Source organism: Bos indicus, chromosome 3 (assembly GCF_029378745.1).
Source record: "Bos indicus isolate NIAB-ARS_2022 breed Sahiwal x Tharparkar chromosome 3, NIAB-ARS_B.indTharparkar_mat_pri_1.0, whole genome shotgun sequence".
NCBI classification, from domain to species: domain Eukaryota; kingdom Metazoa; phylum Chordata; class Mammalia; order Artiodactyla; family Bovidae; genus Bos; species Bos indicus.
The window spans coordinates 40,130,318-40,156,664 of record NC_091762.1 but is presented as its reverse complement, the minus strand read 5'-3'; the positions used below and the strand labels follow the sequence as shown (position 1 = coordinate 40,156,664).

The window sequence follows — 26,347 nt, the reverse complement described above, 5'->3', positions numbered from 1 at the left end:
TACCCAAAGCAATTTATAGATTCAATGCAATCCCTATCAAGATACCAACAGTATCCTTCACAGAGCTAGAACAAATGATTTCACAATTTGTATGGAAATACAAAAAACCTCAAATAGCCAAAGGAATCTTGAGAAAGAAAAATGGAACTGGAGGAATCAACCTGCCTGACTTTCAGGCTCTACTACAAAGCCACAGTCATCAAGACAGTATGGTACTGGCACAAAGACAGAAATAGAGGTCAATGGAATAAAATACAAAGCCCAGAGATAAATCCATGCACATATGGACACCTTATCTTTGACAAAGGAGGCAAGAATATACAATGGATTAAAGACAATCTCTTTAACAAGTGGTGCTGGGAAAACTGGTCAATCACTTGTAAAAGAATGAAACTAGAACACTTTCTAACACCATACACAAAAATAAACTCAAAATGGATTACAGATCTCAACGTAAGACCAGAAACTATAAAACTCCTAGAGGAGAACATAGGCAAAACACTCTCTGACATACATCACAGCAGGATCCTCTATGACCCACCTCCCAGAATATTGGAAATAAAAGCAAAAATAAACGAATGGGACCTAATTAAACTTAAAAGCTTCTGCACAACAAAGGAAACTATAAGCAAGGTGAAAAGACAGCCTTCAGAATGGGAGAAAATAATAGAAAATGAAGCAACTGACAAACAACTAATCTCAAAAATATACAAGCAACTCCCACAGCTCAATTCCAGAAAAATAAATGACCCATTCAAAAAATGGGCCAAAGAACTAAATAGACATTTCTCCAAAGACATACAGATGGCTAACAAACACATGAAAAGATGCTCAACATCACTTATTATCAGAGAAATGCAAATCAAAACCACTATGAGGTACCATTTCACCCCAGTCAGAATGGCTGAGATCCAAAAGTCTACAAGCAATAAATGCTGGAGAGGGTGTGGAGAAAAGGGAACCCTCTTACACTGTTGGTGGGAATGCAAACTAGTACAGCCACTATGGAGAACAGTGTGGAGATTCCTTAAAAAACTGGAAATAGAACTGCCTTATGATCCAGCAATCCCACTGCTGGGCATACACACTGAGGAAACCAGAAGGGAAAGAGACACGTGTACCCCAATGTTCATCGCAGCACTGTTTATAATAGCCAGGACATGGAAGCAACCTAGATGTCCATCAGCAGATGAATGGATAAGAAAGCAGTGGTACATATACACAATGGAGTATTACTCAGCCATTAAAAAGAATACATTTGAATCAGTTCTAATGAGGTGGATGAAACTGGAGCCTATTATACAGAGTGAAGTAAGCCAGAAAGAAAAACACCAATACAGTATACTAATGCATATATATGGAATTTAAAAAGATGGTAACAATAACCCTGTATACGAGACAGCAGAAGAGACACTGATGTATAGATCAGTCTTTTGGACTCTGTGGGAGAGGGAGAGGGTGGGATGATTTGGGAGAATGGCATTGAAACATGTATACTATCATATATGAAATGAGTCGCCAGTCCAGGTTCGATGCACGATACTGGATGCTTGGGGCTGGTGCACTGGGATGACCCAGAGGGATGGTATGGGGAGGGAGAAGGGAGCAGGGTTCAGGATGGGCAACACGTGTACACCTGTGGCAGATTCATTTTGATATATGGCAAAACTAATACAATATTGTAAAGTTAAAAAAGAAAATGAAGAAAAATTAAAAAAAATAAAAATCAATGCCAAGAGAGAGAAGGAACTAGGCTATATGTGTCCAATATTTCCTTCCAAACTAATCAAAAGACTACCCACTCCTCTAGTGAGTGAAGTGGCAGAAAGAAGCCAGAGCATTCTGTAAAGATAGCTATTCCTTAAAAAATAAAAAATAATTGAATAAGGAAAAATAAGTCTCCTTCATGGTTCTTTGTGTTTTAAAGATGTAATAAGCATTTTATGTCAAAATAAATAATTTTAATAAAGAATATGAATAAAAAAGAACCTCAGTTATGGTTTCTTTCTATACATTTTCTCTATTCTTTACTACTGACATTTTAATAAATATTCAGAGTTCTCTCTAATACTTAATTTGCTTTGGAATTCCTGGAATTCTTATCTATGGCCCACGATTGTCTTTGATTTTATCTCCCTTGTGAAACCTTCCTACCCTTATGCACCATTTGGTCATGCAGAATTCACAAGAATTAGTTAGGTTCAGTAGCTCAGTCATGTCCGACTCTTTGCAACCCCATGGACTGTAGCATGTCAGGCTTCCCTGTCCATCACCAACTCCCGGAGCTTGCTCAAACTGTCCATCAAGTCAGTGATGTCATCCAACCATCTCATTCTCTGTCATCCCCTTCTCCTCCTGCCTTCAATCTTACCCAGCATTAGGGGCTTTTCCAATGAGTCAGTTCTTTGCATTAGGTGGCCAAAGTTTTGGATTTTCAGCTTCAGCATCAGTCCTGCCAATGAATATTCAGGAATGATCTCCGTTAGGATTGACTGGTTTGATCTCCTTGCTGTCCAAGGGACTCTCAAGAGTCTGCTCCAACACCACAGTTCAAAAGCATCAATTCTTTGGTGCTCAGCTTTCTTTATAGTCCAATACGCACATCCATACATGACTACTGGAAAAACCGTAGTTTTAAAGGCTTAATAATATTTATGTCAACCGAATTAAATTTTAATGATTATTTTAAGAGTCTCCTGGAAATGATCTTAACTCAGAGGTATGACTGCATTGGTAGTAATATCATAATGGGGAAGATATGTAAGTGGACTCTGAGCAGTCTTCCAACCACTAAATATCAGTTTCTGCCTACTCTACCATTTTTCACTTAAGACTAAAGAATGCTCTGACTGACAAAACCTGTAATAATCATTTCTACTTACACATCAGCTGAAAAGTTGCTTGGAAGTATTTTTATTTTCTATGTAGCAGTAACACATATATTCCACAGATGGAGACTTATGAATGCAAATGATAGAATATCTCACTTCCTCTCTCAAGAGTACCCTTCACACATAGCTAGAATCTTTTATATTAACAAGGTTTAACGTGGCACATATTCTAGTAAAAGCTTGGTTAAAGGGGTGATAGGGAAAATGCCTACTTTTTATAATGTGGTTATTTAGACTGATCAGGAAAGGAAAATTTCCTCTGTGATGAATCATTGGATCATGGAAAAAGCAAGAGAGTTCCAGAAAAACATCTATTTCTGCTTTATTGACTATGCCAAAGCCTTTGACTGTGTGGGTCACAATAAACTGTGGAAAACTCTGAAAGAGATGGGAATACCAGACCACCTGACCTGCCTCTTGAGAAACCTGTATGCAGGTCAGAAAGCAACAGTTAGAACTGGACGTGGAACAACAGACTGTTTCCAAATAGGAAAAGGAGTACATCAAGGCTTATTGTCACCCTGCTTATTTAACTTCTATGCAGAATACATCATGAGAAACACTGGGCTGGATGAAGCACAAGCTGGAATCAAGATTGCCAGGAGAAATATCAATAACCTCAGACATGCAGATGACACCACCCTTATGGCAGAAAGTGAAGAGGAACTAAAAAGCCTCTTGATGAAAGTGAAAGAGGAGAGTGAAAAAGTTGGCTTAAAGCTCAACCTTCAAAAAACGAAGATCATGGCTTCTGGTCCCATCACTTCATGGGAAATAGATGGGGAAACATTGGAAACAGTGTCAGACTTTATTTTTTTGGGCTCCAAAATCACTGCAGATGGTGACTGCAGCCATGAAGTTAAAACACACTTACTCCTTGGAAGGAAAGTTATGACCAACCTGGATAGCATATTCAAAAGCAGAGACATTGCTTTGCCAACAAAGGGTCCATCTAGTCAAGGCTATGGTTTTTCCTGTGGTCATGTATGGATGTGAGAGTTGGACTGTGAAGAAGGCTGAGTGCTGAAGAATTGATACTTTGAACTGTGGTGTTGGAGACTCTTGAGAGTCCCTTGGACTGCAAGGAGATCCAATCAGTTCATTCTAAAGGAGATCAGCCCTGGGTGTTCTTTGGAAGGAATAATGCTACAGCTGAAACTCTAATACTTTGGCCACCTCATGCGAAGAGTTGATTCATTGGAAAAGTCTCTCATGCTGGGAGGGATTGGGGGTAGGAGGAAAAGGGAATGACAGAGGATAAGATGGCTGGATGGCATCACTGACTCGATGGACGTGAGTTTGAGTGAACTCCAGTAGATGGTGATGGACAGGGAGGCCTGGCGTGCTGCGATTCATGGGGTTGCAAAGAATCAGACACGACTGAGCGACAGAACTGAACTGAACTGATGAATCATTAGCATAGTTATTTTGTTATTTTTAGCTATTTACATGTGGGTTTAATTAGTGTATATATAAACAAATTACCTTTAGGAGTAAGGGGGAAATTTGTTATTTTCTATTTAAGATGATTTTGTAGTCAAGTAGGCTACAAATTTGTTTTTTAATTTATCAGGAGAATCTCCTCACTCTGCCCTTTTTAAAATTAAAACATTATGTGAAATACCAAAAGAAAAATATAGTAATGAGGCTACTCTGTATGGAGTTGCAAAGGGATGTTTAGGGGCTGGATTGCCTGTCCTCACATTCTCCCTCCTTGTCCTTGGCAGCTTGAAAACATCTATAGGAGCGTGATATGTTGCTTTTAAACTTAAGCACAGGAAGAACCCTTTAAAATATTATATTTTGATGTTTAATTTCAATACTTTACATGGGAAATTTTTTTGGAGAGGGTGTGTGTTAGTCACTCAGTCATGTCCAACTCTCTGCAACCCCATGGACTGTAGCCTGCCAGGCTCCTCAGTCCATAAAATTCTCCAGGCAAGAATACTGGAGTGGATTGCCATTTCCTTCTATAGGGGATCTTCCTGGCACAGGGATCAAACCTGGGTCTCCTGCATGCAAGCAGATGCTTTACCCTCTGAGCTACTGCTACTGCTAAGTCACTTCAGTCGTGTCCGACTATGTGCGACCCCATAGATGGTAGCCCACCAGGCTCCCCCGTCCCTGGGATTCTTCAGGCAAGAACACTGGAGTGGGTTGCCATTTCCTTCTCCAATGCATGAAAGTGGAAAGTGAAAGTGAAGTTGCTCAGTCGTGTCCGACTCTTAGCGACCCCGTGGACTGCAGCCTACCAGGCTCCTCTGCCCATGGGATTTTCCAGGGCGGGAAATTCCAGGGATTTTCTGAGCTACTAGGGAAGCCCAAAGTGAAAGTGACTCAGTTGTGTCTGACTGTTTGCGACCCCATGGACTGCATAGTCCATGGAATTCTTCAGGCCAGAATACTGGAGTGGGTAGCTGTTCCATTCTCCAGGGGATCTTCCCAACCCAGGGATTGAACCCAGGTCTCCCTCATTGCAGACAGACTCTTTTACGAACTGAGCCACAAGGGAAGGCCATTTTTGAGAGGTTTAACAGTTAAATTTTTGTAAAGTCATTTATGAAATGTATGTATGTGTGCTCAGTCATGTCTAGGTCTTTGCAGCTCCATGGAGTCTGCCAGGCTCCTCTGTCCATGGGATTTCTCAAACAAGAATATTGGCGCAGTTGCCATTTCCTACTCCAGGGGATCTTCCAGACCCAGGGATCTAACCCTTGTCTCTTGCATATCAGCATTTGCATGTGGATTCTTTACCACTAGCTCCACTTGGGAAGTCTGTATTATGAAATAATCTGTAATATGTCAAAATCTTCTTACTATTTTTTATAGCACTATTTTTATACAGCAACGTATAATGTTGAAAATAAGTAGAATGTAACTCACAAATAGTATAAAAAGTTGAATAGTTTTCAGTTTTAATAATGCTGCATAATCAATAAACTCAAAATCTCAGGCAGTTAAAACAACAAATGCTTATATTTCTTGCTCTGAGGTCTGCAGGTTGAGATATCTCTGCTTCATGCTGCAGTTTACCTGGACTTGACTTCAGGCTGTCAATTAAAGTCACATCTGATCCATTTTCTTCAATCAGTGGCTACACAAGGTATATTCTTTTTATGGTTCAAGGCAGAAATACAGGGACCAAGTCTAACCAGGAAAGGACACATAAAGCCTTTGCTTGCTTCAGTGTGAAAATATTCCATTGATTAAAGGAAGACATGTGGATCAGCCTAAGAGCTATATTTAGTGGCTTTGAGGATAATGTCATTTGCATAAGAAAATATACTCTATATACTTTAATAGGAAGAATCTCAAAGTCATATGGAAAATACCTTCAGAATTTGGAATAATAATATAGGACAAAAATAACAAAGGCAAGTATATATATGAAATATCAAACAAAAACCAAACTCAGCTTTTATCATAGATACTTCATGACAAATATTGTATACTAAATCACCAATGTATTAGCATACTTACATGTGCATGATACTTTCCATTACCATAATTCTGATTATATAGCTTCCATAGTTAGCAATGACTTTTAGTGATAATATCTTCTAGGATATTATACACATGAACCAGAAGATTTCAACATGTGAAATGTGATGAATATTTATCCCTGTCAAGCATCTCCTCCTTTATTGGTAACAGCACATAGCTTTCCTGTAATCACACAGAGACCATATTTCACCCGTTCTGTTAAGGCATGAAAGTGAAAGTGTTAGTCACTCAGTCGTGTCTGACTCTTTGCGACCCCATAGACTGTAGCCCACCAGACTCCTCCTTCCATGGAATTCTCCAGGCAAGAATCCTGGAGTAGGTTGCCATTCCCTTCTCCAGGGGATCTTCTCGACCCAGGAATCAAAGCCAGGTCTCCTGAATGACAGGCAGATTCTTTATTGTCTGAGCCACCAGGGAAGCCCTGTCTGTTAATGCATAGTTAGCCTTATTTCTCACCTGCAGTGGTAGGCATATGATCTAGGATAGGACAATCAAGACAATCCATTTCCTTGCCACAATATTCTGTTCAGGGATGGGTTTATAAACCAAGTCAGAAACCAATTAAGAATCAGTCTTGAGTCTTTGGCTTAAACTGTTGAGAAAGAGGTGCTTATTTTTTTCCCTGAGTTTGCCAGACTGGTGGGAAGTAAACTTTGCATTTGAACAGTTTTGCCACTGTGCGGCAAAAGCCTGCCTGAGAATTAAGCCAAGAAAGACATAGAAATGCAGAGCCAAGAGATAGAGACAAAAAATGTCTTGAGGTTTTTTGAGTTTTTAATTCTAGTCCAAAGCTATCTGTATCCCTTACTTCCTAGTCACAAAACTAACATATTTTACTTGATTTTTTAAATCGCTTCAAATCCAAAGCATTCCTGTTATTTCTTATGCTTCTTTTTGCTCTACAGTATCTCTCCAAAATTCTCTTTTCTGGACTCACTTGTCATATCACTTTGCTGGCATACATATAACCCCTCATTTTAAGGGTGTTCTACTTCATGTGATCTTAATTTTTCACTATATCGTAGACTCAAAATTAATTCATTTGTTATTTTCCCTGACAGTGCAAATTTGCTGAATAAAAATGGATTCTTTAACCAATATCTTTGTTTGCTCAGTTAGGTATTCATATCAACACTCTGGTCTCAGTGAAGATGTGTCTAAAGATTCACATATTTCACGCTATGTCTCAAGCTCTGACTATCTATTTACTGTGGCACTGACAGCTTGCCCTCAAAGCCTCCCAGATTCTCTACCTGGAAGATGTGATACAATCTCAAGCATAATTGTTTTCTTCTGAACTATGTGGCAACCTGCCATTTTCCTTGTTTGCATTATGGCTTCCTTGATGCCTGTTAAGGTACCATGTGGAACTACCTCTTAACTAATATAGACCACCAGCCCCTTTCCTGCTGATGCTGTTTCCTTGTTAAAAGACTATGCTGTTGAAGCCACGCTTCCACACCAAAGCCAAAATAGAGCTTTTTAGTGCCAGTCTTGTTTAGTCTACTAGGAATCTCTTTCCTGCAACACTTTATTGCCTAAGTATCCAATAATCATCACCTTTTAATTTATTTATATTAGAAAGAATTTCACTTTACATGCATAGTTTCTTTCTCTAGACTTTACCAGTCAATCTATGGGAACTTAACTACAATCCATCTTAGAGATAGAGGCATTTATATTATTCAGAATTACTCCTTACCCTTAATCATTTGATCAAGTTTTGCCTTTATTTTTTTCATCAGTCCTTTCTTCAGGATTTCCTAATTTCTTGGGAAAGAGAGAAGTGTTGGCTCTCAGTTCTTTTTTTTTTTTAATTAGTAAAATGTTATTATTACAGTTTCTGATCATGTTAATCTGACCACAAAATATTTCTGACTGGAAATGTTGGGTATATGGATTTTATGGATGTTAAATTTTCCTGAATTCCGAAATAAAACTCCGCTGTCTCCTCTTATTCTCAGAACAACAAACAACTGTATTACTGCAGATTAAGATCATAGAATCTTAACATTAAAATAGAATGGAACATCCCCTGTAGCCAAGCAGAAACACTTTAGAATTCCCAATGATTTTTATCATTTCCTGTTAGAAATTAGAGAGCTATTAGAATTATTTCAATCATCAGATCTATTCTTTGTTTCTTTTTTTTTGATTATCTAGAATCATCACTCCAGGCTCACTTTGACCCCTAATGCTGTTCAAAACCCCCTGCTCAATCGACATATAAATAAGTCTACTGAGAATTGACTTGTTGCCTCACTTGGTTACCTTAATGTATTTTTAAGATTAGAAACAGAAGGTAAAATGCATCAATGCTTATATTGTGAAATATGCTTTACCTCAGTACTGTGATCATTAGCATTTAATTACTTACCTTATCTGAATCCAAAGTTTTTGACAGTGACACTGCTTTTGATGGTGAAACCTATAGTTTTGAAAAAAATCCAGAACATCAGAATAGATGTTTTGATACAATACATTCACTAAGGGGTTTGCTCAGATGCTCTGTGTGCACTCCTGGAGTGAATAAGCCTAAAGATCTTATACTTGGTCAAACTTGAGTCCTGTGATGATGTCCTAATGGAAAAGAAGCCATAGAATTAACTTCTCTTTATTTAATCTCTTGATATATCTGATATTCTATGACTGTATGTATAATTAATATCTATTATTAACCTCACAATAAAATATCATATTGAAACTTAATTTCTTAATGCAGAAACTTCAATAATCAAAAATTTTGGTTGGGGGTAAAACCAAAACTGAACTGAATATTTTGTTCATTTTGAAATTGAAACCCTGCAAATGTTTGCAATAGATAGTTAGGGAAATATTTTGACTGTGAGTTCAGGTGACTCTAATTGTTATTTTCCTTCTGTTAGTGAAGGACTTTAGATATAAGATCTAATCCTACTTAAATAATACATGATTACACACTTTATAAATATTTAATACCAGATGTTTAAAAGGTTAATATTCCCACGATAAGGAAAGCATTGTTATTAAAGCTCATTTAGATGGTATTCTTGGGAGATTTTATGGATGTTCTTCATCTGTTTAAATTATTATCAATATTTCTTTTCAGATTATGAATAAACAGTTTGTGCTCAAGTGTTTGCTCATTTAACATTTATTTTGTAATATATACTTCTTATAGGAATATAAATAGTTGCTGGAAAGAACACTGACAACTTCAAAGCAAAATGAAGTTTCTTCTGTTGCTTTCAGCAATTGGTTTCTGCTGGGCTCAGTATGACCCACACGTCAAATCTGGACGGACCTCCATTGTCCATCTGTTTGAGTGGCGCTGGGTCGATATTGCTCTTGAATGTGAGCGATACTTAGCCCCCAAAGGATTTGGAGGGGTTCAGGTGAGTATTGTTCATTGTATAAGTTGCAGAAATTGCTGTGCTGAGAATCAGTGGTAGTATCCCCTGTGTCTGAAAGCTGGGACAACATTTTACTTCACAATTAAAGTACTCTAAGTAAAACAGTTTTCTGAGGAAGAAAAAAATTTGAAATTGTCGGTGACTTTACGTTTTATTTCCAAGATAATTTTTTTCAGCAGGATATTTCCAATGCAATGTTAATATTTTCAAACAATTTTAAAGAAATGCAGTTACCAAAGATTCAGAAATAATTTTAGACTATTGATTAGTTTATAGACTATTCAGTGGTATAAAGTGAGTCATAAATTGATACTTATTAACATTGTTTTATTTGTAGGTCTCCCCACCCAGTGAAAATGCTGTGATTACTGACCCTTCACGACCTTGGTGGGAAAGATACCAACCAGTTAGTTACAAGTTATGTACAAGATCAGGAAATGAAAATGAATTCAAAGACATGGTGACTAGATGTAACAACGTTGGTGTAAGTGACTTAAAGTTTCCTTTAAACACATGATACAGAAAAATAATTTATCTCTCTTGTCTCTTGTTCCTTTTAAGAAGAACAATTTTCATACATATAAAATTTACCTCATGCTTTAGCTATAAATTAAAATGTAATTGTTACCTTATGTTTAATTATAACTATTTTTATATGTACCATTTATCCACTAAAGAAGATGTAATTAAAAGTTTAAGGCCACAGACTTCAACTAATGTAAGTTTAAGTTTTATTTTATAAAGCAGAACATCAACTTTCAACCTTTATGGTTGTACACATTTTGGGGGAACACTTTTCCAGTTAGGAATTAGAAGTTCCACTTACAACATTTGCTGTTTCTTGTATGTGAATTGTATGGCCACCCATAATTCTTGGATATTCCTTCCCGCAAGTACTATGATCGTCTGTAATTATTTTCTCTTTGATGAAGAGCATAATGAGAGGCAACTGTTGTTGTTCAGTCACTAAGTTTTGTCTGATTGTTTGTGACCCCAAGAATTGCAGCACACCATGCTTCCTTGTCCTTCACTATCTCCTGTAATTTGCTCAAGTTCATGTCCACTGAGTCAGTGGTGCTATCTAACCATCTCATCCTCTTCTGTCCTCTTCTTTTGCCTTCAATCTTCCCCACATCGTGGTCTTTTCCAGTGAGTCGGCTCTTCGTATCACATGACCAAAGTATTGGAGCTTCAGCTTCAGCATCAGTCCTTCCAGTGAATATTCAGAGTTGATTTCCTTTAGGATTGACTGCTTTGATCTCCGTGCAGTCCAAGGGACCGTCAAGAATCTTCTCCAGCACCACAGATTGAAAGCATCAGTGCTTTGGCACTCAGCCTTCTTTATGGTCCAACTCTCACATCCATACATGACTACTGAAAAAAAAACATAACTTTGACTATACTGACTTTTGTCAGCAAAGTGATGTCTTTGCTTTTTAATACACTGTCGAGATTTGTCACAGCTTTCCTTCCAAGCATTTTTTTTTGGTCATTGATGCCTTACTGACAGGTGTCACCATCTCTTTTACAATGGAATGCACAAGGCAATATCTACAAACACCAAGGAAAGTTAAGTATTGCATCTCTATTTCATTTGGAAAAGAGAAGATTCCCAAATCAAGCTGGTTTTGATTCTTGAGAGGAAAGGTGGTAGAGATAATTCATGGCAACATATTGATGGACAAAATCCTCAGTAAGAATGCAGTATGGTTGTGTCTACTTTGAAAGAAAGGATTAGATGCTTCAAACTAAAGCGTCAGTTGCATGACTCTTAGGTGTTTGAATATGGCCATGTACCACACTGAGTTCTAGTTTGCATGGAGTATGAGCAAGAAACTTAAATAGACAAGATAGTTTTACAGATCCTGTATACAAAATTTGTTTGTTTTATCCATTCATGAAACTTAAAAAAAGTTAAATGTGAAGCCAAAACATACATTTTTCTTTAATATTAACTGTCTTTCCTGGTCCTCCTTCAAATCTGTTTACATTTGCTGTGTATGTAATGTTCTAGAACAAGTATATTGAGAGAAGATTGAATCCCAGGCAATGAGATAATTTTAGAGGAATAAGTGACCAGATACACAGTTTCTTTCTTTCTTTTTTTTAAAGCAGCCACACTAATATTTCTGGAGTGTTGCAGGGACCTCAGAACCAATCATTCATCAAAGAAGCATCTTTTAATTTCATTGTTGTAGTCACCATCCACAGTGATTTTGGAGCCCAAGAAAATAAAATCTGTCACTGCTTCTACTTTTTCCCCTACTATTTGAAATGAAGTGATGAGACCAGATACCATGATCTTAGTTTTTTGAATGTTGAGATTTAAGCCAGCTTTTTCACGCTCCTCTTTCACTTTCATCAACAGGTTCTTTAGTTCCTTTTCACTTTCTGCCATTATAGTGGTATCATCTGCATATCTGAGGTTATTGATATTTCTCTAGGGATCCTTGAATACAGCTTTTGACTCATCCAGCCCAGTATTTCGCATGATATAATCTGCATAGACGTTGAATAAACAGAGTGACCATATACAGCCTTGTCTTACTCCTTTCCCCATTTTGAACCATTCATTGGTTCCATGTAAGATTCCAACTGTTGCTTCTTGACCCGCACTTAGTTTTCTCAGAAGACAGGTTAGGTGGTCTGTTAGTCCCATCTCTCTAAGCATTTTCCATAGTTTGTTATGATCCACACAGTCAAAGGCTTTGGCATAGTCAATGAAGCAGATGTTTTTCTGAAATTTCCTTGCTTTCTCTGTGATCTAATGAGAGTTGGCAATTTTATCTCTGGTTTCTCTGCCTTTTCTAAAATCCAGGTTTTACATCTGGAAGTTCTTGGTTCACATACTGCTGAAGCCTAGCTTGAAGGATTTGAACATAACCTTGTTAGCATGTAAAATGAGAGCAATTGTACTGTAGTCTTAACATTCTTTGGCACTGCTCTTCTTTAGGGTTGGGATGAAACTTGACCTTTTCCAGTCTTGTGTCCACTGCTGAGTTTTCAAAATTTGCTGACACATTGAGTGCAGCACTTTAATAGCATCATCTTTTAGGATTTTAAATAAATCAACTGCAATTCCAACACCTCCACTAGCTTTCTTTGTAGTAATACTTCCGAAAGCCCACTTGATTTCACACTCAGGGATGTCTGGCTCTAGGTGAGTGACCACACCATCCTGGTTATCTGGGTCATTAAGACCTTTTTTTATATATGTAGTTTTTCTGTGTATTCTTGCCTCCTCTTCTTAATCTCTTCTGCCTCTGTTAAATCCTTACCATTTCTGTCCTTTGTCAAGCCCATCTTTGCATGAACTGTTTGCTTGGTATCTCCAGTTTTCTTGAAGAGTACTGTTTTCCTCTCCTTTTTTGCATTGTTCATTTTAGAAGGCCTTCTAATCTCCTTGCTGTTCTCTGGAACTCAGCATTCAGTTGGATATATCTTTCCCTTTCTCCCTTGCTTTTTGCTTCTTTTCTTTCCTCAACTATTTCTAAAGTATGCTCAGACAGCTACACTGCCTTCTTGCATCTTTTTGTTTTTTTTTTTGTTTTTCCCCTTTGGGATGGTTTTGGTCACTGCCTCCTAAACAATGATACAAACCTCTGTCCATAGTTCTTCAGGCATTCTGTCTATCAGATCTAATTCCTTGAATCTATTCATTACCTCTACTGTATAATCATAAGGAATTTGATTTAGGTCATACCTGAATGGCCAAGTAGTTTTTCCTACTTTTGTTAATTTAAGCATGAATTTTGCAATAAGGACCTCATGTCAGCCACAGTCAGCTCCAGGTCTTGTTTTTGCTGGCTATATGGAGCTTTTCCATCTTCAGCTACAAAGAATCTATAGCCATCTTGCCTGGTACTCAGGATATCTCTTGACTTCCTACCTTTGCATTTCAATCCCATGTGAAAATGATATCATTTTTTGGTGTTAGTTCTAGAAGGTCTTGTAGGTCTTTGTAGAACCTGTCAAGTTTAGGTCCTTCGGCTTCAGTGGCTGAGCCATAGACTAGATTACTGTGATGTTGAATTTTTTGCCTTGGAAACAAACTGAGATTATTCTGTTGTTTTTCAGATTGCATCCAAGTCATGCATTTCAGACTCTTTCCTTGACTATGAGCGCTAGGGATTCCTGCCCACAGTAGTAGATGTAATGGTCATCTGAATTAAATTTGCACATTCCCGTCCATTTTAATTCACTGATGCCTTAGATGTTGATGTTTACTCTTGCTATCTCCTGCTTGACCACGTCCAATTTACCTTGATTCATTGATCTAACTTTCCAGGTTCCTATGCAATATTGTGCTTTACAGCATCGGACCTTACTTTCACCACCAGACACATCCACAACTGAGCATCATTCCACTTTGGCACAGCTGCTGCATTCTTTTGGAGCAATTAGTAATTGCCCTCCACTCTTCCCAGTGGCATATTGGACACTTCTGACCTGGGGTCCTCATATTCCGGTGCTACATCTTTTTGCCTCTTTGTGTTGTTCATGGAGTTCTTGCAGCAAGAACACTGGAGTGGTTTTCCGTTCCCTCCTCCAGTGGGCCACATTTTGTTGGAACTTCTCACTATGACCCATCCATCTTGGGTGGCCCTTCATGACATCACTTATAGCTTCACTGAGTTACACAAGACCCTTTTTGCCACAACATGGCTGTGATCCATGAAGGAGATGAGAGACAATACCTACCTTTATTCTTCTGATCCTAAATAGATAGTAGAGTCTGGCTTCTTGTTTCTTAGGATGACCTATGGAAACTTCAAAAACTAATAATCTCTCTTGCCTCAACTGATTCCAGATACTCCAAAAAAAAAAGTCTCTTTGTATTTTTTCACAGTTCTATTAGTTTGGGGTTCTCTTAATTTATTATATGTATAAGCATCTTCCAAGTGCCTAGAATGCTTATAGGGCTTCAATTCACAATGATTTCTTTTCACACTTGACTGTTTTCTTGTAAGATAAGTTATAAAATAACAAAGAAGTATTTTGGAATGTTATCAATGTGCTGTACAATCTAATTAATAATACTATAAATTTCTATCTCTCTGTAAGTCAAACTGAAATGGAAATTCTGCCTTTCAGGTCCGTATTTATGTGGATGCTGTAATTAATCATATGACTGGAAGTGGTGTGAGTGCGGGAACAGGCAGTACTTGTGGAAGTTATTTCAACCCTGGAAGTGAGGATTTTCCAGCAGTCCCATACTCTGGTTGGGATTTTAATGATGGAAAATGTAAAACTGGAAGTGGAGATATTGAGAGCTATAATGATGCTTATCAGGTAATTAGCAAAATATCTATCTACACCTTTTATTATCCATATGTAGCTCACTGATCTCCATTTTAAATGTTAGTTTAGAATGTTTAGGAAAACAGCATTCCAAGTCTGACTTCAGAATCTCATATCAACATTCAAATAATTTTCCCCAATTTAATTTTTCAAAATGAAAAAACTCATCTACTTTTTCTCCATTTTTTTCATTTTTACAATGAAAAATATTTCAAAGGTATGTCAGTACTAGAATGTCAATATCTCCAGAGACTGGTGCAAAGAAATCACTATTGAAATATCTGTTAATGAATAAATGAATGAATAATTGAATGGATTCTCAAGTGAAGGTGATGTTTTATGTATCAATCACAAAATTTTTTTCTCCATAGGTCCGGGATTGTCGTCTCGTTAGTCTTCTTGATCTTGCACTGGAGAAAGATTATGTGCGCTCCACGATTGCTAACTATCTAAACCATCTCATTGACATTGGTGTAGCAGGGTTCCGAATTGATGCTTCTAAGCACATGTGGCCTGGAGACATAAAGGCAGTTTTGGATAAACTGCATAATCTAAACACAAAGTGGTTTCCTTCAGGAAGTAAACCTTTCATTTACCAGGAGGTATGTCAATATACATGTGTATCCATATAAAATATGACCATTTATTATTCTTTAGAAAATAATTCCTCATCGATAATTCATCAGAAAATAAGTGACAGATTTTATTTAAAATGCAGTTTCTTTAGCTTAATGGCTGAATCATTTACATAGAAGAATATTCCTTAACCTCCTTTTATTCAGAAGACAGTACATCTAACTCTGTATCAAGAGGTTTGTTATCCAAATGACAAAAATTTATTTAGGCTGCAAAAATCTCCATGTCATGTATAATTTCCCCAGAGGCCGTGATAGAAGACAGATAATAATATAGTTGTCTTAAGACAGGATATCTGACTCTAAATTTTGGCTAGATCACCATTAGGTGTGTTTGGTTAGGCTGATTCATTAACCTCTCTGCGCAACAATTTTTTCAGAAGTTATCGAAAGGAATAATGATAATGGTTATATCTTTGTTTTCTTTGGAGATTTGAAGAGGTAATATTTATCAAGTAGCAAAAAATATTACCAGCCGGATATTAAGTGCTATACAAGTATGAACTAGTCTTATCATTTATGTGCAAGTCTAAATTAGGTCAGCATTCTCACAGGACAAGTTACTTTGTCATGTTACTTTTACTATTGTTGGATAGATATAGTCTAGCAAAGAAAAATGAGAATCTTGATATAAGGAAAACCATTTGGGGTATTTCATATAATATAAAATAGTATAAAGCTATTTTTTATATAAGTTTAACTTAGTTAAATTCTTATTTAAATTGTTATTTTCTTCTTCATTTCTACAAGGTAATTGATCTGGGTGGTGAGGCAATTACAAGCAGTGAGTACTTTGGAAATGGCCGTGTGACAGAATTTAAATATGGTGCAAAACTAGGAACAGTTATTCGCAAGTGGAGTGGAGAGAAGATGGCTTACTTAAAGTAAATAAAATATGCTTTATCCTTTGAATTATTTCACAGATTTTTTTGTGATGATACCTCAACATGAGTTTTCTTCATAATGCCTTCTTATTTAGACAAATTTCAAGGATTCATTTACTAATAACAAGTGCTGTATATCCCCACATTCCAAGTGATCATCTTTATTATTTAGAATATCAATCACAAGGAAGCTTTTTAGGGACTCAACACCAATCTAGAGATTGTAATTTATACATTATATGACTGTACTAGATTTAATTAATGTTTGCACATAATTTGTGAAAGCCAGGTTCTTACTAAAGTGATTCTATAATTTATGAAGTTCCTACAATGTGGCCATTCTATAGACTTTACATATATTAGTTAATTTCAAATATTAAAATGTTTATAACAATATACTGTTGAAACTTAATCTAATTTGCAATTCTGTATAAAATGGTATGTATGTTGGCCCTTCTGAAGTCTATCTAAATTATAATACACTAAAACTTCTAATATAAATTTTATAGCAAAATTCTTATAACATGAATGTAATTCAAGTAATTTCTACATATATACATGCATGGAATGTATTTGTAGATTATATATATATATATATAGTTTGTAATTTTCAAAAGCTCAGTTTATTCTACAATTAAAATAAATGAATTTTAAAAATTAAAAAATTTTAAAACCCTACAGAATAATCATTTAACTAGAGAGAGAATTTCATTGAAGAGTGCAATACTGAAAGAAATGCACATTTTGATTATTCTAAAGTTATTGTAAAAGAATACATATATATATATTCTTAAGATTTTCTTTTTTTAATAGGAACTGGGGAGAAGGCTGGGGTTTCATGCCTTCTAACAGGGCACTTGTCTTTGTTGATAACCATGACAATCAGCGAGGGCATGGAGCTGGGGGAGCATCTATTCTTACATTCTGGGATGCTAGGTAAGAAACAAAGTTCCCCATTTTTAAACCTACCATTTTAATGATGTTAAAAATATTATTTTCTTTTATAATAAGATAATTTTGTGCCTTTTAGACTGTACAAAATGGGAGTCGGATTTATGCTCGCTCATCCCTATGGATTTACACGAGTAATGTCAAGCTACCGTTGGACAAGACATTTTGTGAATGGAAAAGTAAGTTTTGGTGTTGTACAAAATATCTTCTTCTCAAGAAAAAGAAGTTAATTTTGTTATAATTTCACATATTGCTATAACATTCACTATTTATTTTATCAAATATTTATTAAGTGAAAACCTGACACAGGGTTCTTGTAACAATGCAGTGGATATTTAAAAAAATTAAAATGGAATTTAGAAAGATGGTAACGATAACCCTGTAAGCAAGACAGCAAAAGAGACAGAGATGTATAGAACAGTCTTTTGGACTCTGTGGGAGAGGGAGAGGGTGGGATGATTTGGGAGAATGGCATTGAATCATGTATAGTATCATATATGAAATGAATCGCCAGTCCAGGTTTGATGCATGATACAGGATACTTGGGGCTGGTGCACTGGGATGACCCAGAGGGATGGTATAGGGAGGGAGGATGATGGGAGGTTCAGGATGGGGAACACGTGTATACCTGTGGTGGATTCAGGTTGATGTATGGCAAAACCAGTACAATATTGTAAAGTAATTAACCTCCAATTAAAATAAATAAATTTATATTAAAAAAATAAAACAAAGACCACAAAAAAATATATAAATAAAGCCAACCAGAAGAAAGAAGAGATGATGAATGGGAAGAAAATAAGTAACCTAATGGCATCCATTTATCCAAAATGTAACTCTATTCCCTATACTTTTCAGTTATGTGGACCAATAAGTCCATTTTAATGTAATAAATAAATAAAAGCAGACTTTAGATATAAAAAAATAAAAAATTAAAATGAATGATCTCTGTTGATAAAGAGTATGTAAGCTATTTCAAAGTATGAGAAATATACCTTCTTGCCCACCCACTTTAAAAAATACCACTTAAAAATAAGGATACAATGAATAAAATGTGTACTCGTAAGTACCTGCTTCATACAGTTGATATGAGGATTACAAATTAACACTTCAAGGAAATTTAAAACAGTACCTGCTCATGGTATAAGCAATATAAGTATTTGTTAAATACTTTTTTAAAGAAAGTTTTGTGGAATGCAAAGGCATTATCTAGTTGAGCCGAAGTTCAGTAGGGAAAGTATAGCAGGAAGGAAAATACATTAAAGAGAAATTTGCTAACTATTCTGAAAATGTTAAAAGTCAGAAAAATTTGAGCAGTATGGTAAAGACATTAATCTGAGTAAATATTTTTAAAAGAAACTGAGAAATAAGAACTTAAGTTATTTGGAAAGTTAGTGGGAAGTTTCAAATGCAGCATCATACAGCAACTTCATACCTGAAGTAGAAAATTCTCTTCACTCTGAACCAGATAGATATTCCTCTAGTTTCTAGTAGGTTCTTTACAAATTGAGAAGTCCACTACTACTTTGTACAACAACTCATTCTGTTCTTAGATAGCCTTAGATATCCTAAATATTTAGGATATTTCCCTTTATATTGAATCAATTTCTTATAATTTCCACTAATTAGTCTTATTTCTGATGGCAGGAGTTATGGCATATGTTCATTTCCCCCTTTCCCATAAAGTCTTCTCCATGACTTCTGCATGCTAACAACTCTTAGCTTGTCCATCATTTATCATACCATATGATTTAAGACAGATATTGATAACTTCCTAGACATAATCTATTTTTTCCTATGATTACCTTGAAAGTACCAATTAGAAAAGCACAGTAATAAAATTTGGTCAATTTAGTGAAGAGTATTTTGATATTTTGATTAGAACTTTTATTGAAAAAAGATGAACGAAAGTTATTTATTAGCAATTATCATGTATAAAGATTTTTACATACCTTATTTAATTTTTATAGTAACTTATAATATCATCATTTTACAGAAGAGGAAAATGAGGCATAGAAGTTATGTATATTAACTAAGTCTTTGAGCTAGTAGTAATGGAAACTATCTTTTAGTCCTGCATTTTATAACACTAAAGTCCTTGCCATTTCAATAACATCACACTGCCTATAGTGATATTAAGAAGTGATTACAATTCCTTGGAAAACAATGAGAGACTAAAAAAATCATACTCTTGTTTGAAATATGGCACTAGGGAATGAGAAGTTAGGGAGAAGATATACTTAGTAAAAATCCTGAACAAGTTGAATTCTAAGTGAAGCCACTACAAAAACACAAATAGGACAGATTGGGTTTGATGTCCTAAATAAGGACACATGTAATGTTAAAAATGTGAGCTTTTAAAATTGATTATTATTTTTTTTTTTTTTTACTAATTGAGGATGTTAATGATTGGATGGGGCCACCAAATAAAAATGGAGTAATTAAAGAAGTTACTATTAATCCAGATACTACTTGTGGCAATGACTGGGTCTGTGAACATCGATGGCGTCAAATAAGGTAGGAAACCTTATTTGGACACATTCTCTGATAATAAACTTTCTTAGCATTTTTAAAATGCCTTTATTTATTTACTGGTTTTTGACTGAGCTGGGTCTTTGTTACTGTGCAGGCTTTTCTCTCCTTGTAGTGGGCCGGGCTCCTCTTTGTGGTGGTGTGGGAGTTTCTCACTGAGGTGGCTTCTCTTGTTGTGGAGCGTGGGCTTTAGGGGATTTGCAGGCTCAGTGGTTGCAGTTCCCAAGGTCTAGAGCACAGGTCCAACATTTGTGGCACATGGGCTTAGTTGCTCCGTGGCATGTGGGATCTTTCTGGATCAGGGATCAGACCCATTTCTCCTGCTTTGGTAGGCAGATACTCCACTAATGAGCAACCAGGGAAGTCCATTGTTTCGTTTTAAATTGTTGAAGTATCAACAGCATTTCACATGCTCTTTTGTTTTTAGGAACATGGTTATGTTCCGTAATGTAGTTGATGGTCAACCTTTTACAAACTGGTGGGACAATGGCAGCAACCAAGTAGCTTTTGGAAGAGGAAACAAAGGATTCATTGTCTTTAACAATGATGACAGGTAAGTAGATCAATTAGAAATAATATTTTATGCTAATATGTTCTTGGTTTATTCTTTTCCTGCTCATTTACTTTTTTCACATCTGAAAAATTCTTTAGATGGCAGATTAAGAAAACATAACGATTAGAAAAGGGTCAGAAGAAAAATGATGATGACTGATTTTCTTTTATCTCCTCTGTTTATAATGGTTTTCTTTTCTAAGTGGAGTCATTTTTTGTGCACTCTTCACATCATGGACAGATGTGATGCATGTGTACTGCTTACATATACACCTCACATAAAATATACACGTTAGTCACTCAGTCATGTCTAACTCTTTGTGACCCCATGGACTGTAGCCCACCAGGCTCCTCTGTCCATTTAATTCTCCAGGCAAGAATACTGGAGTGGGTAGCCATTTCCTCCTCTAGGAGATCTTCCTGACCCAGGGGTTGGACCCAGGTTTCCTGCACTGCAGGCAGATTCTTTACTTTCTGAGCCACCAGAGAAGCCCCCAAAATATACAAAGTCGTTAATATAAAGGGTCATGAAATCCATAGAAAAATGTCTTATAAAACTTTTTAAATCAATAATGGAAAAATACTGCCTCAGATCTGAAATGTCTTTTTTCCTCTCTTTTTTTCACCTACTTTAGTACGTAGTTCTTTAGTCTTGTTTTGCACATTCCCATCTCTCTGTGACAAATAATACTTTTTAAAGCATATATATATTTATAATGAATATGTATATTATGGTCATTGATTCACCTCAGGGGACTTATTACTTTTAGTTCTGAGACATCTCGTTACTGGCTTTTCATTTGTGAGACTTATATTCTTTGCCTCCATTATACTGTTTCCCTCACATACGGAATTATAGCTCAGAAGGCATCTTTGCAAGCACTTGTAATGTTAGTCCAAACTAGATTCCACCCATGTTTAGCTCACTCTTTGCCCAAATGATATTTTACTGGCAAAAAATAATAATAACAAATAAAAAAGTATATACTTGTCTTCCCCAAGAATCCATTACTAGTCCTTTTTTCCCCTGTCTTTTGTCATATGTGTATGCGTGCTAGGTCCTGTCTGACTCTGCAACCCTATGGATGGTAACATGCCAACCTTCTCTGTCCATGAGATTTTACAGGCAAGAATACCAGAGTGGATTGCCATTTTCTTGTCCAGGCTATCTTCCTGACCCAGGCCTCAAACCTGTGTCTCCCACATCTTCTGCACTGTGGGCAGATTCTTTATCAATTGAGCTATCAGGGAGAGGGAAGAAACATATTTATGAGACAGCATTATATTTTAAAATTATATACTTCTTTATAGAAATGCAAGATTATTTTTATCTCCAGCCCAAATTTATTTTAACCTCTTGAAAAAAGGAGATTTTTGAGGAAATAACCAAATTTAAGTTTTTGAAAATAATCAGTATTTTCTTAAGTTCAGATGAGGATACATTTAAAGTAATTTAAAATTATTTTCTCTAAGTGAAGCAGGTCATTCAAATCTTCACTGATACTCTTCAACTTTATTTTTTTGTATAATATTTACTATTGACTAGGAAATTTCTATATCTTCTATAAGAATTTTGTTGACCCTGAGAAAACCAACCACTGCAGAAATCTTTATGTTTGAATTTTATTTTCATTGAGACCTTGACTGCTTAAAGTTCTATTGCACACAGTTACACTATTTTAGAGAGTCTGTATTCTTGCTTTTAATTGTGTTAAATTCATATTAAATCTTAAATTTTATTTTTACAGTACACTATCTGCAACTTTGCAAACTGGTCTTCCTGCTGGTACATATTGTGATGTTATTTCTGGAGATAAAAGTGGTAACAGTTGTACAGGGATTCAAATCAGTGTTTCCAGTGATGGCAAAGCTCATTTTTCTATTAGTAACTCTGCTGAAGATCCATTTATTGCAATTCATGCTGATTCTAAATTATAAAATTTGAACTGAATTAAATACATACACCCAGAGAAATAAAATGTGTTTTGTTTCTTCTATGTATGTAATATATAACTTCTCATAATTCATTAATTTTTGGTAAAAGCTATAAAAAGTATTCAAACTGTAAAACTCAAAAAAGCATAAAAACACATATACTTAATAATTGTAATTACAATCAACATTTTGTTACATTTTAGAAGATTCTCTTTAAGCTATTTGTCAAAGGAATTTTTAAGAACTCAGAAAAGCATGATGAAAAATTTGTTTGTTACAGTTAATACCACTTGCCCAGCTACATATCTTTAATCCAGGTTTATATTTCTTACATAGGGTATTTCTAACAATTAGTTAAGGGTAGCTAATTTAATGATAGTTTGCATACAAAGTCATAATATTTGCATATTTTTTACAATATAAAAGGCCCTTTCATAGTTAATAAATTAAAAAATAAAAGAAAATTAAATTATGTAGTATATAATTCTTAATTATCTTGAGCTCACAGGAATCTTCTACTTTCTCTGTATTCATTTCTTTCTTTCTCTTTCCAATAGCTTTAGCATGATGATGCTGTATGACTTTTGTTCCCATCTCTTAATCCCTAATATGGATGGATGTTTTCATAGGGCTCTCTTGACTCCCTATACTCAGTTTTATTTTTTTTTTCCCCTGATCCTTTAGCTGTTTATTCTTCTTCACTTGACTCTCAATGTGGGATTTATTAAGGCTCTTGGCTAGGTCATCTTATAACTCTCAGGTGTTTTATTTTCATAGTTGAATAAGAAAATAGAAGCCATAACTTGGAAATTCTCTCCTCTTTTTACTCACAAATCTACCTATACTTGGCCCTATCTTTCTCTTCTTTCCTCCTGTCATAATGAACAAAGTGCTTTTTACCAAAGTCTGCTCCCTCCATTTTTACCTTTTTGAGGACTTTACTGCTTAGATTATCTTTCTCTTCTGATTTAACAGTCTTTCTTTTATTGACATAATAGTCCACTCAGATTACGTATATCATATTAGAATCTTTCAACTAAAAAAAATTCATAACCTCAATTTTTCTCTTTCTGGTCGAACTTTGGAATTTTCATCACACAATCTCAACATCCTCAACACTAGTCATTTTTCATCTCCTTACTCTTCAGTTTCCATCGTCACTTCATTTAATCTGCTCGTCAACATAATAAAAAATATTTATGTTATTCATACAAAGTAGTTCACTGTCCTCATCTTTTTCTATTTCACAATGCTACTCAATATGGAGAGACAGTCTCACATCCTCTCTTCCTTTGGTCTCTGTGATTCTATTCTTTGTTTTCCTTCTCTCACTAATTACTCTTTTTCAGATTTTATTTTATTGACTTGGCTTCTGTTTGACCTAAAATCTCATTTGGATTGAATTTTCTTCTTTCTGTATCCTCTCTCTAAGTGACTGCAATTGTTTCCTTGGGTTTAAAACACACACTTTAGCATGGAGGTGTATATCTGCAAACCAGATCTTTTCTTGGGACTCAACTTTGTGTTACAACAGATGCTTCACATCTCTACTTCCGTATTTCACAGACATCTCATACCTGACATATCCAAAATGTGACCTTCAATTTTTGTCTTCAGCAAGGCTTTTGGTACTGCTGTGTTTCACCACTCACTTAGAAAGCTGAAGTATTTCTTTGATTTCCACTCCTCCCCTTTCTCTAAACTACTTGCCCTATCTCCTCACATAAAACTTAGCATCATCTATTAATTTTTATTTTCAAAATAGTGAAGCTAAAGAGGGAGATCCATGGGATACCAGTAGGAAATAGTTTGAATGAGTAGAAAGAGACTAACTACATACAAATACATTTCCTGTCAAAGCTTCCCTATTAGATTTGATATATTGATACCAGCAATGGCATTTCTAACTATATAGTCTATCACTATGAAAAATAATCATATGTTACCATGAGGGAAATTCTAGAAACTATCACTTCTTATACTGATAGTAATACAGAATTCATTCATTTAGTTTTAGTTTGCATTTATGGTTTACTTCTCTCCTCCTACCTGACCCCATCTGTGTAGTTTAAATAAACTGAATTCTACTGTAGTTCACTAGCACATAAGTCTACAAATCTGTGAATCATTTCAGTTTGCATAAACATATATTTATCAGTCCTCATTCCAGGCTTCTATTGTCATGTGCTGAAATAACTGATTTTAAATGACAGCCAACATTCTGCTTACTATTTTTATATCAGTGGGGATGGAAATAATAGAACTATCCCTTGATAACTGTCATTCCAATAACACCTCAACCATACTATAAATTTTTAAACACTTTAAACCCTAACCCTAACCCTCAATCTCCCAGAAGTTAATGGTTATAATAATATTGCTGGCTTTGTAGAAGAAACTTCAGCTATAAAATGTTTTCCTGTATCATAATGAGCATGAACACATTTAAAAAATTAAAATAAAGACTTACATCCAGCAAAATTCTGCTTCAGTGAGAATAAACTTTAAAATTTTTCATTTGAGGGGGAAGAGCCTTATTTGGTATAAAGTATTTTCTGCCTTTTATTCTAAAATTACCAAATCAATGAAAAAATTTGTATCTTTTTTTTTTTTTGGTCAAAAAAACAGCCAAAAAGTAGAAGAAAAATAAAAAGGACTAATATCTAACTAGATTTTTTTCTGATATAGAGACTATTTTCTGTAAAATATAACTTTATTTTATAGAGGTTTAACTTTAGAGTTACTATATGGGAATCTTTTTAGTGTGCAGGCTTAAAGGTGTCCAATAAATAGTACATTTTCTCAGGTCCTAGGGTGAAATTTACTGAAAAAGCAAACAGAAGTGTAAGGAAGATAGAAATCAAAATATTATTTTATTTAAAAGCTGTAATGTAAGAGAGGGCTTCCCTGATGACTAGGCAATAAAGAATCTACCTGCAATGTGTGAGACTGGGGTTTGATACTGGGGTCGGGAAGATACCCTGGAGAAGGAAAAGGTGGCTATACCCACTCTAGTATTCCTGCCTGAAGAGTTCCCTGGACCTCAGATAGTTTTTATGAGAGGCAATTGGTAGTCTTAATAGTGAACCAAAGAATTAGATAGACATTTATACTCAACAGCCTGAACTGGAGCAGGGCTTCCCTTGGACAGGCAGAGCTTCTCCAGAAGAAAAATGCAGAGTATCTTTATCAACATATAAATCACTGCCAAGAGAAAGAGAAGCAGCTAGGCTACATGTGTCCAATATTTCCTTCCAAATTAATCAAAAACACTATCCACTCCTTTAGTGAGTGAAGTGGCAGAGAAGTCAAAGCATTCTGTAAATGTTCAGTTCAGTTCAGTTCAGTCGCTCAGTCGTGTCCGACTCTTTGCGACCCCATGAATTGCAGCACACCAGACCTCCCTGTCCAAAACCAACTCGCGGAGTTCACTCAGACTCACGTCCATCGAGTCAGTGATGCCATCCAGCCATCTCATCCTCTGTCGTCCCCTTCTCCTCCTGCCCTCAATCCCTCTCCAAGCAGAGTCTTTTCCAATGAGTCAGCTCTTCGCATGAGGTGGCCAAAGTACTGGAGTTTCAGCTTTAGCATCATTCCTTCCAAAGAAATCCCAGGGCTGATCTCCTTCAGAATGGACTGGTTGGATCTCCTTGAAGTCCAAGGGACTCTCAAGAGTCTTCTCCAACACCACAGTTCAAAAGCATCAATTATTCGGCGCTCAGCTTTCTTCACAGTCCAACTCTCACATCCATACATGACCACTGGAAAAACCA

General features: G+C 35.8%; 1 protein-coding gene across 1 annotated transcript; it reads left to right on the top strand.

Moving 5' to 3' along the window:
* The first annotated feature begins 9,601 nt into the window (after nt 1-9,601).
* LOC109556000 (alpha-amylase 2B) lies at nt 9,602-22,601 on the top strand. Its single transcript, XM_019956960.2, has 10 exons — nt 9,602-9,769; nt 10,125-10,271; nt 14,882-15,079; nt 15,460-15,690; nt 16,474-16,607; nt 17,421-17,543; nt 17,638-17,737; nt 19,954-20,072; nt 20,515-20,640; nt 22,388-22,601. Exons 1-10 carry the CDS (start codon nt 9,602-9,604, stop codon nt 22,575-22,577), a joined length of 1,536 nt encoding a protein of 511 aa, XP_019812519.2. The 3' UTR covers nt 22,578-22,601.
* The last annotated feature ends 3,746 nt before the right edge of the window (nt 22,602-26,347 follow it).

Bases quoted from the DNA above. Each gene is read 5' to 3' on its own strand.
- LOC109556000 (XM_019956960.2), top strand. From the start codon at position 9,602: ATGAAGTTTCTTCTGTTGCTTTCAGCAATTGGTTTCTGCTGGGCTCAG. The intron at 17,738-19,953 runs GTAAGTTTTGGT...TTACTAATTGAG, and splicing joins GACATTTTGTGAATGGAAAA to GATGTTAATGATTGGATGGG. The intron at 20,641-22,387 runs GTAAGTAGATCA...TTATTTTTACAG, and splicing joins GTCTTTAACAATGATGACAG to TACACTATCTGCAACTTTGC.